Below are 13481 nucleotides of genomic sequence, written 5' to 3' on the forward strand. Positions count from 1 at the left end.
TTAGGACTTTGGTTCTATTTATTTGTAGTAGTTGTGGTTCATTTGTAAACTTTAATGAGTTTTTTTTTTTTTTTTAATTTTCTAGTAGATGAAACCTCTTCACCTGTTATCTTCTCTTCATTTTAATGAAAAATTTCATTACTATAAAAGAAGATTTTCTACTGAACTTACTTTTGTTTAATTGATTTATCTTGGTTTCAAATCATCCAAGAAATGATTTTGATTTCACTAAGTTGTGCTGTTTACTTCAGTGCAATGGCTTGAGAAAAGAAGCAAAGCATTTGAACCAACTTACTTATACACCATGGAGAAGGTAATTCTCACTTTTCTTGGTTGGTTCCTCTCTACTTTCATAGTGAACCATCTCTATGTTAGTTTTCTATCCACTTATGCCCTCTTTTACTTAACTACGTAGATGTTCTTCCTGTCGTAATTGCTTCAATTTAGGTAGTATTTTTTTTTTGTGCAGGGTTATTTTCTACTTCCTGAAGGAGCTAAATCTCGACACAATATACGTACTGTTAACATTAGCATTTCCGCTCGACACTCCTGCTTTGGAAATAGGTTAGAAACTATATCTTCTTTTAGCTACCATATTTTGGCTGGATTAATGTTAATCCTGGAAAAACAATGATTCTACTGTCTTCCATATCAGTTATATTGTGGTTGGATTAATGTTGTCCTGGAAAAACAACGTTCAATTTTTTTTACCACACCTAGTCCAAGAAAAATGTCATGTGTAGTTCTAGTCAAAGAATTCAACTTGCCTGAGTCTTCAAGCATCTGTCATTGGTTAGTAAACAACTTAATGTTAGGATCAATTGATGTTTTAACAACTCTTCTTCCCTACAGCCCATTTCACCAAGTAGATTCAACACATACTTTGTGACAAATTAATCCTACTTTTTGATTTAACAATTGTTTTTATAAGCACGTTTGATTTAACAATTTTAGTACCTAGGAAAAATTTAACTTCCCTAGTTGTTTGGTTTGGAAATATTGTTGAAAACACAACGTCAACTTGTTTGTCCTCTTAAGGGCTTCACGTATAACCATGATATCATCTACATAGGCAACAAATACTGTAGAACCCATCTTGATATGTCACTATGTCAATTGAATGTTGAGTAATTCACCTAATGTCTCTTCAAACCAAATGTTCAGCACAACTTCACTAAACCAATGAAACCGTGCATGGGGATATTGTTTCAACTCATAAATAGCATTTTTTTTGGTTGACATACCTCTTACATGATACATCATTCTTTGAGCAGCAAACCTATCAGGTTGCTCTATATATATTTCCTATTTTCCTTGCATAATTTGCTATGTAAGTGTTATTTTAGTAGAAGATCAAGACTGCAATCAGTCTTGAACCCTAATAGATTTTAGGTTAAGAAAAGCAAAAGAAAAGTGAGAGGAAGGAGAAGGAAGAGAAGAGAAACAGGAGAACACAAGGGTTTGAAAGGAGGGACAGATTCTAACACATCTGCCGCCGCCACTCTCTTAGTATTTATAGGTTATGTTCAGTACATAGAGAAAAGGACAGATCTGCCCTTAGTACTTACATGACAAATAAAGTAAATAAAAACTGAAATAAATAACAACTGAAATAACAAACTGACCCCAACTGACACTACTATGACTGAAACAAATATTACACACGCTGTCCTACGAACACAGTGGGGACCACTGCTGTGGGGCCCACATCAGTGTTCTCTACACTCCCCCTCAAGTTGGGAGTAGATATTTATCATTCTCAACTTGGATAGGTCTGCTTCTAACTTCTTCCTTGGTACAACCTTGGTGAGGATATCCACGAGCTGCATATTAGATGTGATATACGGGAGAGAACTTCTTGTGATGTGACCCTCTCTCACACAAAATGTCGATCAACTTCGATATGTTTAGTTCTGTCATGCTACACTGGGTTGTGGGTTATATTAATAGCTGCCTGATTATCACAATACAGCATCAAGGGCTTTTCATAGTCAATACCCAACTCTTCAAGTAGTGATTTCAGCCATAAGATTTCAGCCACTCCGTTAGCCATTGACCTGTATTCCGCTTCAGCACTAGAGCGGGAAACAACACTCTGCTTCTTATTCCTCAAAGAGACAAGGTTACCTCCCACAAGGGCACAATATCCAGAGGTAGACCTTCTGTCATCAACACTCCCAGCCCAATCGGCATCTGTATAGACCTCGACCTTCATGTGATTATTGTTCTTGAGCAGTATACCTTTACTCGGGCATCTCTTCAAGTATGCTAATATTCTCTCTGCCGCAAGGAGATGAGAAGTTCTAGGGGAATGCATGTACTGGTTAACAACACTAACTGCATAACTGATATCTGGCCGAGTGAGACAGAGATATAGGAGCTTTCCAACCAACCGTTGGAACATAACTTTGTCTTCAAGAGGCTCCCCGCCCTCTGCACTAATCTTGTGATTCTGTTCAATGGGTGTATCAGAAGGCTTAACACCTAACTTTCTAGTTTCCACCAACAGATCTAGAACATATTTTCTCCGAGAGATAAAAATCTCCTATTTAGATCTAGCAACCTCAATACCCAAAAAATACCGTAATGCACCAAGATCTTTCACCTCAAACTCTTGATGAAGGAGTTTTTTGAAGGACTCAATCTCATGGCTATCATTTCCTGTCACCACAATATCATCAACATATACTACAAGTAGTGTCAGAGAGGACTCCACCCTCTTGATGAACAATGTATGATCTGACTGGGCCTGTACGTAACCGAACTTTCCAAGGGCTAATCTGAACCTATCAAACCAGGCTCTAGGTGACTGCTTCAAACCATACAATGCCTTGTTCTGTCGGCAAACCTTCTTACCTGTCTCTGTATCATAAAATCCAGGAGGCAACTGCATGTAGACCTCTTCCTGTAAGTCTCCATTCAGAAAGGCATTTTTAACATCCATCTGGAACAAGGGCCAAGAATGATTTGCTGCAAGGGATAACAGAACTCAGATAGTGGTCATCTTGGCTACTTGGGCAAAGGTCTCCAAGTAGTCTATACCATAAGTCTGGGTGAATCCCTTTGCGATCAGCCGGGCTTTGTACCTTTCAATAGAGCCATCAGCATTATGCTTCACAGTGAATACCCATCTACATCCAACCGGTTTCTTTCCTTTTGGTAGGTCAACCAGTGCCCAAGTATTATTCTTCAACAGGGCATCCATTTCGACTTGCATTGCATCTTTCCATTCTGGAACTGATAAGGCTTCTTGCACTGTTCTTGGAATAGGGACATTGGCAATGGAAGTGAGATAGGACCGGTAAGAAGGAGATAGGCGATCATAGGATAAGAACTGTGAGATGCTGTGAGCTGTAGATGTGGTGCAATGCCGTTTCTCTTTGCGGACGACAATAGGGAGATCAAGGTCATCCACAGGAGGGGAAGTGGCAACAGTGGAAGGTGTCTCAGTAGGCTCTGGATCTGGAGCCGCAAAAGGAACTGATCGGGACTGCCGATGACTAGGATCAACCTGCCTGCATCGCCTGTGATAGACTCTCAACTCCTGATCCCTCTGACCACCCTCACCACTACAGCCTTCACCACCCAGTGGAATAGGTAAGGTAACAGCCCCACTCCCACTGCGCTCCCCCTGAGGAAAGAGATGTACAGAAAGAAAAAGACGATGTACAGAACCAACACAAAAAGAAAAAGTATGAGGAGGAAGGGAGAATAAGGGAATATTAGAAAAATGAGAGTGGAGAACTACCATCAAAAAGTTGGTCTAGGCATCTAACTAATGTGGTAATAGGTTGTCTGATTTGCATCACCCCAAAAATGTTTAGACACTTAGTCTGCAGTGCTCATCTGAACCAGGTAAAAATTTTGTGCCCGGTACAGTTTTGCATTCATTTGTTTGTAATTATGATTAACACTCCCATATGATACAAAATTTGTAGTTTTTATTTCATTTGTACTCACTGGTAGTGTAAATTTTGCATCTTAAAAATTGGTGCAAAATTTGAACACCCTTCAATTCTCTATCATATAAAGTGGGGACCACCTCATCTTCCTTCCTACCTCACTCCAAACATATAATTTCAGCATGGAAGATGTAAAACCAGAGAACAATTTGTATGTCTTTCATAAAATAAAGCCATGTTAATCTTGAAAAATTATCAACTAAGGTTATAAAATAGCTGAGTCCATTGTAAGACTTCACTTGAAAAGGACCTCAAACATTGGAATGAACTAGAATAAAAGGACTAGACATATGATTTTGTACTCTTGAACAAAAGAACTCTATATTGTTTACTATGTTGACAAGATTCACAATCTATGATCATAACCATGGTTGGCAATATCAGTGAGATTTGGCGACATATCTCAAAAATCTCCCCATTTTGCTAGGACCAATATAAAAATTTCCAAGTACCCCTTTTTTTCCTAATATATCCAATATTTTGCCGATATATTGGCAATATTTCAAATTTAATTAATAATTTATACATTTGAGGTTTAAATTTTTATATATATTATTAGAAAATCTATTATATTTCATTAAAAGCATCATAATTTTTTATAAATCTTTTCCTAAAATGCAAATGGGGATTTGATGATTGCACAAGAGGTTTATTGTGATATGATTCACTTACTAAGTCACTATAATTCAAAAGATAAAAAGAATAATAAAAAGCATATGGATACTAAAGAGAATTGTCAATTTAAATGTATAGTAACGCAAAAGAAAAAAAAAGTCAATGGCAAGTAAATGACATACATGATGAAGAGAAGATGGCTAAAAGACGAAAGGGAAGACGAGAGAAATATACCTATTTAAGTCTCTTAAGCTTCCTTCATTTGATTTATACAATTGTTTGCTATGGCTTTTTGAAATTGTGAACCGGGATCATAACAACTCAATATAGAGTTAACAATTTCAAAGTCTAATTCATCAAAAAAAAAAAAAACTTCAAAATCTACAAAGAAAGATGATCCAACTGCCAGTGCCACCAATGAAGAGTAAGAGTAGTTTGAAGAATGATTTTGCTTCAATGCCATCTAGGTAATGTATACCAAATACTTATGGTCTCCACCAACCATCTTCCTTGTGTTGAGATCCTAATAAGTATAGAAAGTAACTAAGCATTTAAGAATTTTTTTGCGAGTTTACTTATAGGCATGATTAAATGGGAATTTGGTAACATACAAAGTAGTTGATAGTGATAATGAAGAGTGCGGGCTTACAATACCAACTTTAGAAACTTCAGAAGTAGTACCATCAGCCAAGGTCACACTTTTTGAAGTTGAAGAATGATTTGGTATACATACATGGAGTCCTTGTCATGTGATTTGAAGCTCTAGAATCTTTGACCAAGAAGGTGACAGTGATGAGTTGGTGACAAGGTAAGCAAAACATGAAGGGGAAAGAGTGGTAGTATTATTAGACTAATGTGTTTGGAGGAGCTTTTCATAGAGCAATTTCATATCAAATAAGTAGCTAAAGAAGTTCAACTATAATTTTATATGATAAAATTTAAGATAGAAAGAGAAAAAGAACACAAGTAGAGTTGCTGTTCCATTTAATGTGTGTGTGAGAGAGGGAGAACAAAAAAAAAGGAAACCTCTTTATACTAATATTCTTTATTTCCTTCTCTTCTTAAAACCCTTGAATCTTTTAAATTTGAATAGTAGAACTTTAAATCATGGTTTTCAAAACCGGACTGGACTGGACGGTCAGATCGGAAAAACTGGGAACCGATCAGGTGACCAGTTCCATTTTCCGCAAAACCGGAACTTTGCCAAAAAACGTTGATTTGGTCAGCAAAGTGCTGACCCAGGTGGTTGAACCGTTTGAATCGTTCAATGGTTTTGACCGTTTTTTATTTTTTTGTCAGAATGGGCCATCCATTCATTTCGAACGGTTGGACCGTTCGACCTGGGAACCGGACCCCTGACCGGTTCGTTGTCTGGTTCGGTTTTAAAAACTTTGCTTTAAAACATACAAATGACATATATAGTATATAATAAAATGTATTAAACTATTAGCACACATATTAGTAACATATAGCAAAATGAATGGTATTTATAATAAGGTGCCTGCCTTGTCAGTTTTGTTGGCTAGGCAGGTGCCTTGTTGCCATAAGTCAAGGCGTCTAGGTGAGGCACCCAACCAGGGGTGCCTAGTTGGCTAGTTGTCGCCTAGGTGATGCCTTGACAACTATTTATCATCTGATAACTATTTCCTTTTTTTTTTCCATAAGAACAAACAAATTTATCCCAAGAAACAAATTCTATCTATTATATTTAGTGATCGTCATTTGAACAACAAAGAAGTTTGGGTTCACCTTCAATCTAGTTTTGAAGTTCGCCTTAGAATCAACCATACTTCATCCAAACAAATTATCAAACATCTTATGTGCATTTCAGAAGTTACCACAATGAGTCACTACAACCTGCACCACCCAGGAGAACAGCACCCACCTTTAGAAGAGTCTGTGATGCTCAAGTTAGCACACCAATGAGCCTAAACTAACACTCAAATGCAGATAGCCTTCACTGTTCACCCCGAACCAACACTGCAATGCAGTGACCTCCAAAATACCACCACATCAATTACCTCAATCCAATACCTGAACCTGAATGTAGATGACCTTCACAATATCACACATCAACTAACGTTCAGTGGAAAGAAGAGAACACTTTCACCATCAATCGCGAATTCCACAGAAAGCAACTATCATGGTTGTTGCAAATGATAACAAGAAAATAGAGGAAGGGTTTAACTCCTCTAAAGAAACCTTACATTTATTACCTAGGGTAATAAAAGAAGAATGAGAGAGTAGGGAGAAGGAGAAGAAAAAGAGAAACAAAGGGAAGAAAAGAGTCAACCCAGATCTATTCACATTATATAAGTTACTACAGTAATAAAGATACCTTTCAAAGGTATTAATATCTGACCCGAACACTTGCTTTTAGAAGACAATACTCCCAATGTACTTATTACACTTCTAACAAGGTCAAGCCTAAAATTTTGGGCCCAAATCCAGATCAGAACATGAAAATCCAAGGCCAACCCAACTTCAGCTTTTATCTTAAATGGCTGCTTTGCACTAAAAGAATGATTGAGCTGTTGGAACAATGCAAAGTTGCTGTCTTATCCCAATTCAGAGGGTGGTCTTGCTTTTGCTTTTCTCTGATTGATGGCCATATGCATTTGAATTCCAGTATGAGGCAACAAGGTCTCTGGTGGAAATTCTCTTTTGCATGTATGTATTCATATAAATTTTAGATTGATATATCTCAAGCAAAGCCTTTTTTTTTCTTTTCCAGGTGGCAACAACTTTTGATAAACAGATTTGTTGGATATGACACAATCTTGATGAATAGCTTATTGAATTCTCCTGGTCAAGGTAAACTAATTATACATACCAAACCATATATGTGGTAAGAGAAATTGTGCATGAGCAAAAATAATTAATATTGTAATTGTATTTCTACAAGCATCTATTGCTTCCATTAAATTTATTGTATGGAGCAGAATGTTGAGCAGTTAAGAAACAGTATGTCCAAAGATGAGTGTGGCAGAAGCGCAAATGCTTAGATGGATTAGTGGTAAAACTAGAAAGGGCAATGTTAGAAATGAATTCATACAAAGGAACCTAGGGGTAGCTCCAATAAGTGATAAAATGAGAGAAAGTAGATTGAGATGGTTTGGTTGCACGCATAGAAGATTATCTACAACACCTGTTAGAAAAAGTGATATGCTACAGGTTGAAAGGTGCTAGAAGCCTAGAAGAGCTAGGGGCAGAACAAAAAAGAATTGCTTGGAAGTAATAAGAAATGGTTTACATGCTCATAATTTAATGGAGGATATGACACTGAACAAAAGGGAATAGAAAAACAGGATTCATGTAGCTGACCCCATATGGTTAGGACAAGGCTTAGATGATGGTGCAAAGTATCATTGTCTGTCTTTCAATGCTACTCTATTTGGGTCATCTCCTCCATAGTGCATATTGTTGGAAGGGTTTTAGAATCCATCATATGGATGGCCGAACCATGTTAGATGGCTGGGAGAAATTTTAGAATTTTTTTAACCCTTTCGGGAACTGATTTTCCGGTGAATTTGAAAATTGAATTTTCCGGATTGATCTTGCATTGAAAGGGACGAGATTTGAAACCAAATTAAAAGGAGATTATACCTGATATGGAGACCACAAATCGGAGCTCCCAAAGTGGAAGTTCACACCCAATCAGTTCCAAAATCTGTTTCCAACTGAAGATGGTGCAGTGTACGGGAGAAACCGACTCAACAACTCTGATTTCAGCAAATCTGCTATCCAACTTGCTTGGATCGAATGGGATGTGTGAGCCTGATTAGGGTTTCTCGAGAGACAAGAGAGAAGAAGAGAGAGGAAGAATGTAGAGTTCAAGATTGGTTTGTACTCTTCTCTCTTTATCTTTTTATGGAGCAAGACTCCTAATCAAATTGGAGGTGATCCAAATCTGCTTTGGATTAGAACCTTTCTTTTGATAAACATTATCCTCTTGAGAGGATAGATGCTCCATACCCAAATCCAAACCCAGTTTTTGACCAAAATCACATATGACAACTTAAGTTGTCATGTTATAGCTTAACTAATCATATTAGTAATGAGCCTTAGGCTCATTTCTCTTAAAGGCTCACGTCCCTCAGTGTTGCATGGCCACTTTGGGCCTGATATTGTATGGTGTGGGACCCCACAAAGGTCTCACACAAGTCCATGAGGGTTTGGCCCCACCTCTGAAAGAGATTGGGCCAAATTCATTGCTTAGGGCAGTGAATTCCTGAGCCAATTAGCATGGACTCAGTTTGAGCCCAACATTTACATCTAAATGATCATTGGATTCAGCCACCCTATGAAGACCCAAGGATAATGGACTTATGTGAGATAAGGCCCATCAGGTAATCAACCTTGTAATGGTCTCTTACATTTAACCTCTTGGTCCATAATCATCATAACACTATCCGACAGGGAATGACCTCTCCCCTAGCTGCAAGGTATAGTGCCGCACTTTTTGCTCAGATGAATCTTGGGATTAAAGCCTTTTGCAAACCTTTTTCATAAAATAATAATATAATATATAAATATATTTTGCAAAACCAGATTTCAAACACATGTGAAATCCACTACCGGCAGTTTAGGTTTCAATTAGAGAGAGTGTAAACCCTGGTATTCACTTTGTCTGACAAAGGGGTCGATCATCCTATCACTATGACCATCCACTCAAGTAATTTCCCAAATTGCCCCAACATGCACGGATACTTGACCATTGATGGATCTCGCTGGTTGGCATATCAAAGACAGCCCAGTCCACTACTTAATGCAGTATCATAATCAAGTTTGGGGTTATGTGTAACTTTTTAGTTTTGCCCATCTATCTCTAAGGTCCAAGGCATAACTGGAAATTGGTTTGGGTTCAGTGTTTCTTCCAAACACCCACTACATGTGCTTTGTGTCTAACCCTAGTAGCTGAGACAACCTGTTCCAACTATTTGGCAGCACACTAGTGTTAGCCTTGTCAGGATAAACTTCCCAAGTCTATTCAGTGGCTGAGAACTTCCTAAGCTAACACGAGTCTCATAAGTGTCCAGTTTATGGAGTAATACACAGAAACACACCAATATGAATATGAAACAACAATGCACTTTATTCATTTATAGATAAGTGTTTGTGTACATCAGACTGATTGGAGCTAAGGGCATACACTGTCTAACACATATTCCTCCAAGTCATTTGTAAATTCGCAACCATCCACATCAGCACATCCAATGTATTTCATTCTTCTCCGCAGCCTACTAGAGCCTTAAGTCCATGTGAGTCGCACCTAACTAGTACCACCAATGGCCTTCATAGGACATGTTCTTAATATCACTTCATTTGATTAATAACAATATATGTACATTTATATTAAAGATCGAAAGATGCATAGGCAGTGTATAGAAAGACCTTAAGCCAATTAACACCTCATCAATTCCATCAAGGGTTTTGTTGCACTTGTACTTTGTTGAAGATTAATTAGTTTTATGATGTTTTTCTGAGTAGATGTTTTATGTTAGTTGTTAGATAGGAGGTGGGGACCATAGTAGTTATGTGAGTCCAAATTTTATTATATTTTTTGAGTGTTATATATGCTGTTTTATGTTTTGCCGCCTTATAAGGGCATAGTTGTCTTTGTACTGTTCTATTATTTTAGTATAAATAATAAGTGAAGGGGGCGGCTAGATTATTGCTCTCTTTTCTTTTCAACTTCTCTTCTTCTCTTCTTCTCCTTCTCTCTTCCTTCTCTCTTCAAGAAACTACTTTCTTTCATATATATATATTTTTTAATTCAGCAGATTCCTACTTACTTGATCTTAGGCAATCTTTTTTGTTGATAGCAATTATTGAATGTCTGAAAATGTAGGTGCAGTTTAAAGAAAGGCCAAAAGGAAAATGAAAATAGGGAGAAAAAGAGGTAGAAGACAAGACATCCCCTGTAGCTAAATGAAACGCCCCAATTAAACTTCTAACAATCTTCCTCCTCGAGGTCAAGTCCTTGAAAACATAGCGGTCAAGAAAAAGGGTTCACACAACACTTCAATAGTTTTGTAATATTAATGGAGAGAAAATTGATAGGCAACTTTGGAACATAAAGAGTAGGTGTTAGGGGCCATTACTTGGTGTAATGATAAAATCTCGAGCTGGCAAGCATGAAGATTGAAAATGTGGGTTCAAGTTTGAGAGTGGCTAGTTTGTGCCAAAAATATGCTAATAAGTTAGGACTGTGTCCAAATAATTGGGACTGGGACTAACATTAGGTAATGAACTTTTAAAAGAATAGGCATTAGATTGAGAGCAAGAGTTAGAGAAATGGCTTCTTGACCAACAATGGTTGAGAAGGATATATTTGCCATTTTCACCTTCACAAGTGATAAAATGAAAAAAATGGTAGGCTTGTAAGTCATGTGATTAGATGCTCTTGAGTTGACAATCTATGAAGACTTAGACAGAATAGTGGAGACATGTAAAGCAGTGGCCTGGTTACTTGAACATACAACAGAGGAGGTGGAAGGAACAAGAGAGGTTCTCTCCAACTTTCATAGTACCCTATTGCTCTAACTAATCAAGCATGGTACTTTGCAGATCCTCTCTTGGTATAGAACTCATGGAGTGGCCTTGGGAAGTTGTAATACTTAGGAGGCAGGCTGAGTATCCTATATAAAAGAGTTGGTTGCCACATTATCTGAATTAAACTTTTCTCCTGCTTCTTCATGAACTTATTACTATCCACCTTCTGGCTTCCACCTCTCATAATAAGTACAATTTACTCCACCTTAGGAGTATTGCATTCTTCCTACTCTCCTCTAACTGAAGTAAGGCATACACTTCCTAGATATTTGGCAACTCCTTGCTACTCAATATTTGAATTTTGAACCTTAGTTGGTTTATAAATTGGGTTGAAGCCAGCAAGCAAAGCTCTCTATTGTGAAACTATGTTCTTGTAGGCCATTGCATCCTTCTTTCTCTCCCAATTATTGATTGATAGTGGTCCAACTCCTTCCACATAGATGTGATAGTGGAAAAATATATGGAGAAACTCTTATCACCTTGTTTGCATGTCTGAGGACTCTACTTATAATTGGTTAATACATGAATTATGCCTTTATTTTACATATATAACCGGGAGTCATGTCAATGGACTGGGTTTGGGTTGGACTCCATCCAAATCAAAATCAATTTGAATGGATTGGACGAACCAATAAGACATTGAATTGGACCAGTCCAGATTTAACGGTCCAAAGTATTCGTTGGATTGGATAGGACCTGGTCCATTTGTAATGGATTTATATTGGACTGGGTTGGATTGAACCAATATCTGGTCCATTGACGTAATATAAGAGACTGGTGTCGATGGACAAGGTTTGGATTGGACATTTGGACCCAATCTAAATTAAAACCAATTTGAACGGCCCTATTAGCCCTAGCTTAATCCCTAATCTCTTTGGCATTTTCTACCCACATGAAGTTGTCTTTTTGTTGGCCGCATGAATGATTACAGCCAAGATATTATCATGTAATTTCTTCCCATTTCTCATGTGCAGGTCTACTATATTAAGGTTCAATAGTCCTACCAGTGAAGTATCCTGACTTTTATCTTCCTCCTACTAACAATTGCATAGCCTCCAAGGTTCAGCACATCAAGAGGAGTTATTGAAATAGGGAAGTTCACATTTTTACCGCTTACTGTTGGCCATAGGCTGCATTATAGGAACTTCTAATGTTGCTGAATCATCCATCCTCAATCACCTAACACACCCCAAACCACTGCAAGGATCAGTTTATGAGTTGAAGATGGAAGCTGTGTCAACCTACAGACACTTTAGGCTTCAAGGGTTGTCACATGACAACCAATACAGTGCTGTCTATTCACTGGTTAGATGCCCAAACATCAGTCTACCACAATAAACATCAATTCCTGCCTCCTGCTGGCTGTTTCTGGTCCATACAGACCCTGAGGCAGGTTATTTTAGTTCAACCAAACCATAGAAACAATGTTAAAATGACTTTTCAGACCTAGAACTGATTTCTGCAGACAAAGAATGGAGTGCTAAATTCAGACTGTTCATAATCTGAACTTTTACTCCTTGGGGATATCCCTATTCGTTCTAGCTCTTGAGAATTGGAGAGAGCATTACATGGTCTGAGAAAACATTCCATAAAACCTCTAAGAATTCCTTATACCTCCTTCACAGTGTTCAGACTCCCAAAAGAACACCCATTGGTTATATGATCAAGGAAAAAAAATAAAGAAAAAGTGTTCTGTTTTGTTTGATCAGTCCAAGAAAGAGTATAGATCTTCTTGCAATCACCATCTCCAAAAAACAAAGGAACCCAAGATAATAAAATCAATCATATCTATGGCTGAACCTGCTCTCATGCCATGCTCTCAACCATAGGGGATAGGAGAAGAGAATATGGGAAGAGAAAATTGTCCTGTGCTGAAGGAATCCTCAAAATCTCAGTTTGATCAGATTTCATCAAGGAGTGTTTTGACTTCTCAAAAATCTTTGGAGTGCCAATGCCAAAGTCAAAGTTTAACCATGTTGACCTCACATGTCATCATGTCAAGTCATCAAATGGTCCTGTGCTTTTGGTTCAAGTTCCATCACTTTTGGTTTGGCTTTAGTAAGTTATAGTTGAGTTTATTGTGAGTGGCTCTTATTAGTTTTCTAATCTGTGAGAATTTGGTTGCATATTTAGTATACTTTTTCTCCCACCATCCAAATATTGGAAGCAAAAACATATTGTTGGGGATTGTATCCTATGCTGATTTTTGGCCTCGTTATTCTCATAGGTAAGGCTCATGTAATGGCAGGTCTTGATCCTTGACTTGTGGAAGATGTGACAAGTTACAGGATCCCCACACCATTGTATTGGTCATCTGTCCTAAATCCAAGACTTTGTCTTATATTTTAA

General features: G+C 37.7%; 1 protein-coding gene across 2 annotated transcripts in view; it reads left to right on the forward strand.

Moving 5' to 3' along the window:
• The window catches only part of LOC104609475 (S3 self-incompatibility locus-linked pollen protein), a 70212-nt gene that overhangs the window by 45953 nt on the left and 10778 nt on the right, over positions 1–13481 (forward strand). For both annotated transcript variants that reach the window (XM_010275807.3, XM_088891179.1), the window contains exons 5-7: positions 252–313; positions 470–564; positions 7312–7391. In XM_010275807.3, coding sequence (XP_010274109.1) covers positions 252–313; positions 470–564; positions 7312–7391 — 237 coding nt within the window. The remainder of the gene's footprint in view (positions 1–251; positions 314–469; positions 565–7311; positions 7392–13481) is intronic.

This window comes from Nelumbo nucifera, chromosome 7 (assembly GCF_055504915.1).
Source record: "Nelumbo nucifera cultivar China Antique chromosome 7, China Antique-T2T, whole genome shotgun sequence".
In the NCBI taxonomy this organism is placed as follows: domain Eukaryota; kingdom Viridiplantae; phylum Streptophyta; class Magnoliopsida; order Proteales; family Nelumbonaceae; genus Nelumbo; species Nelumbo nucifera.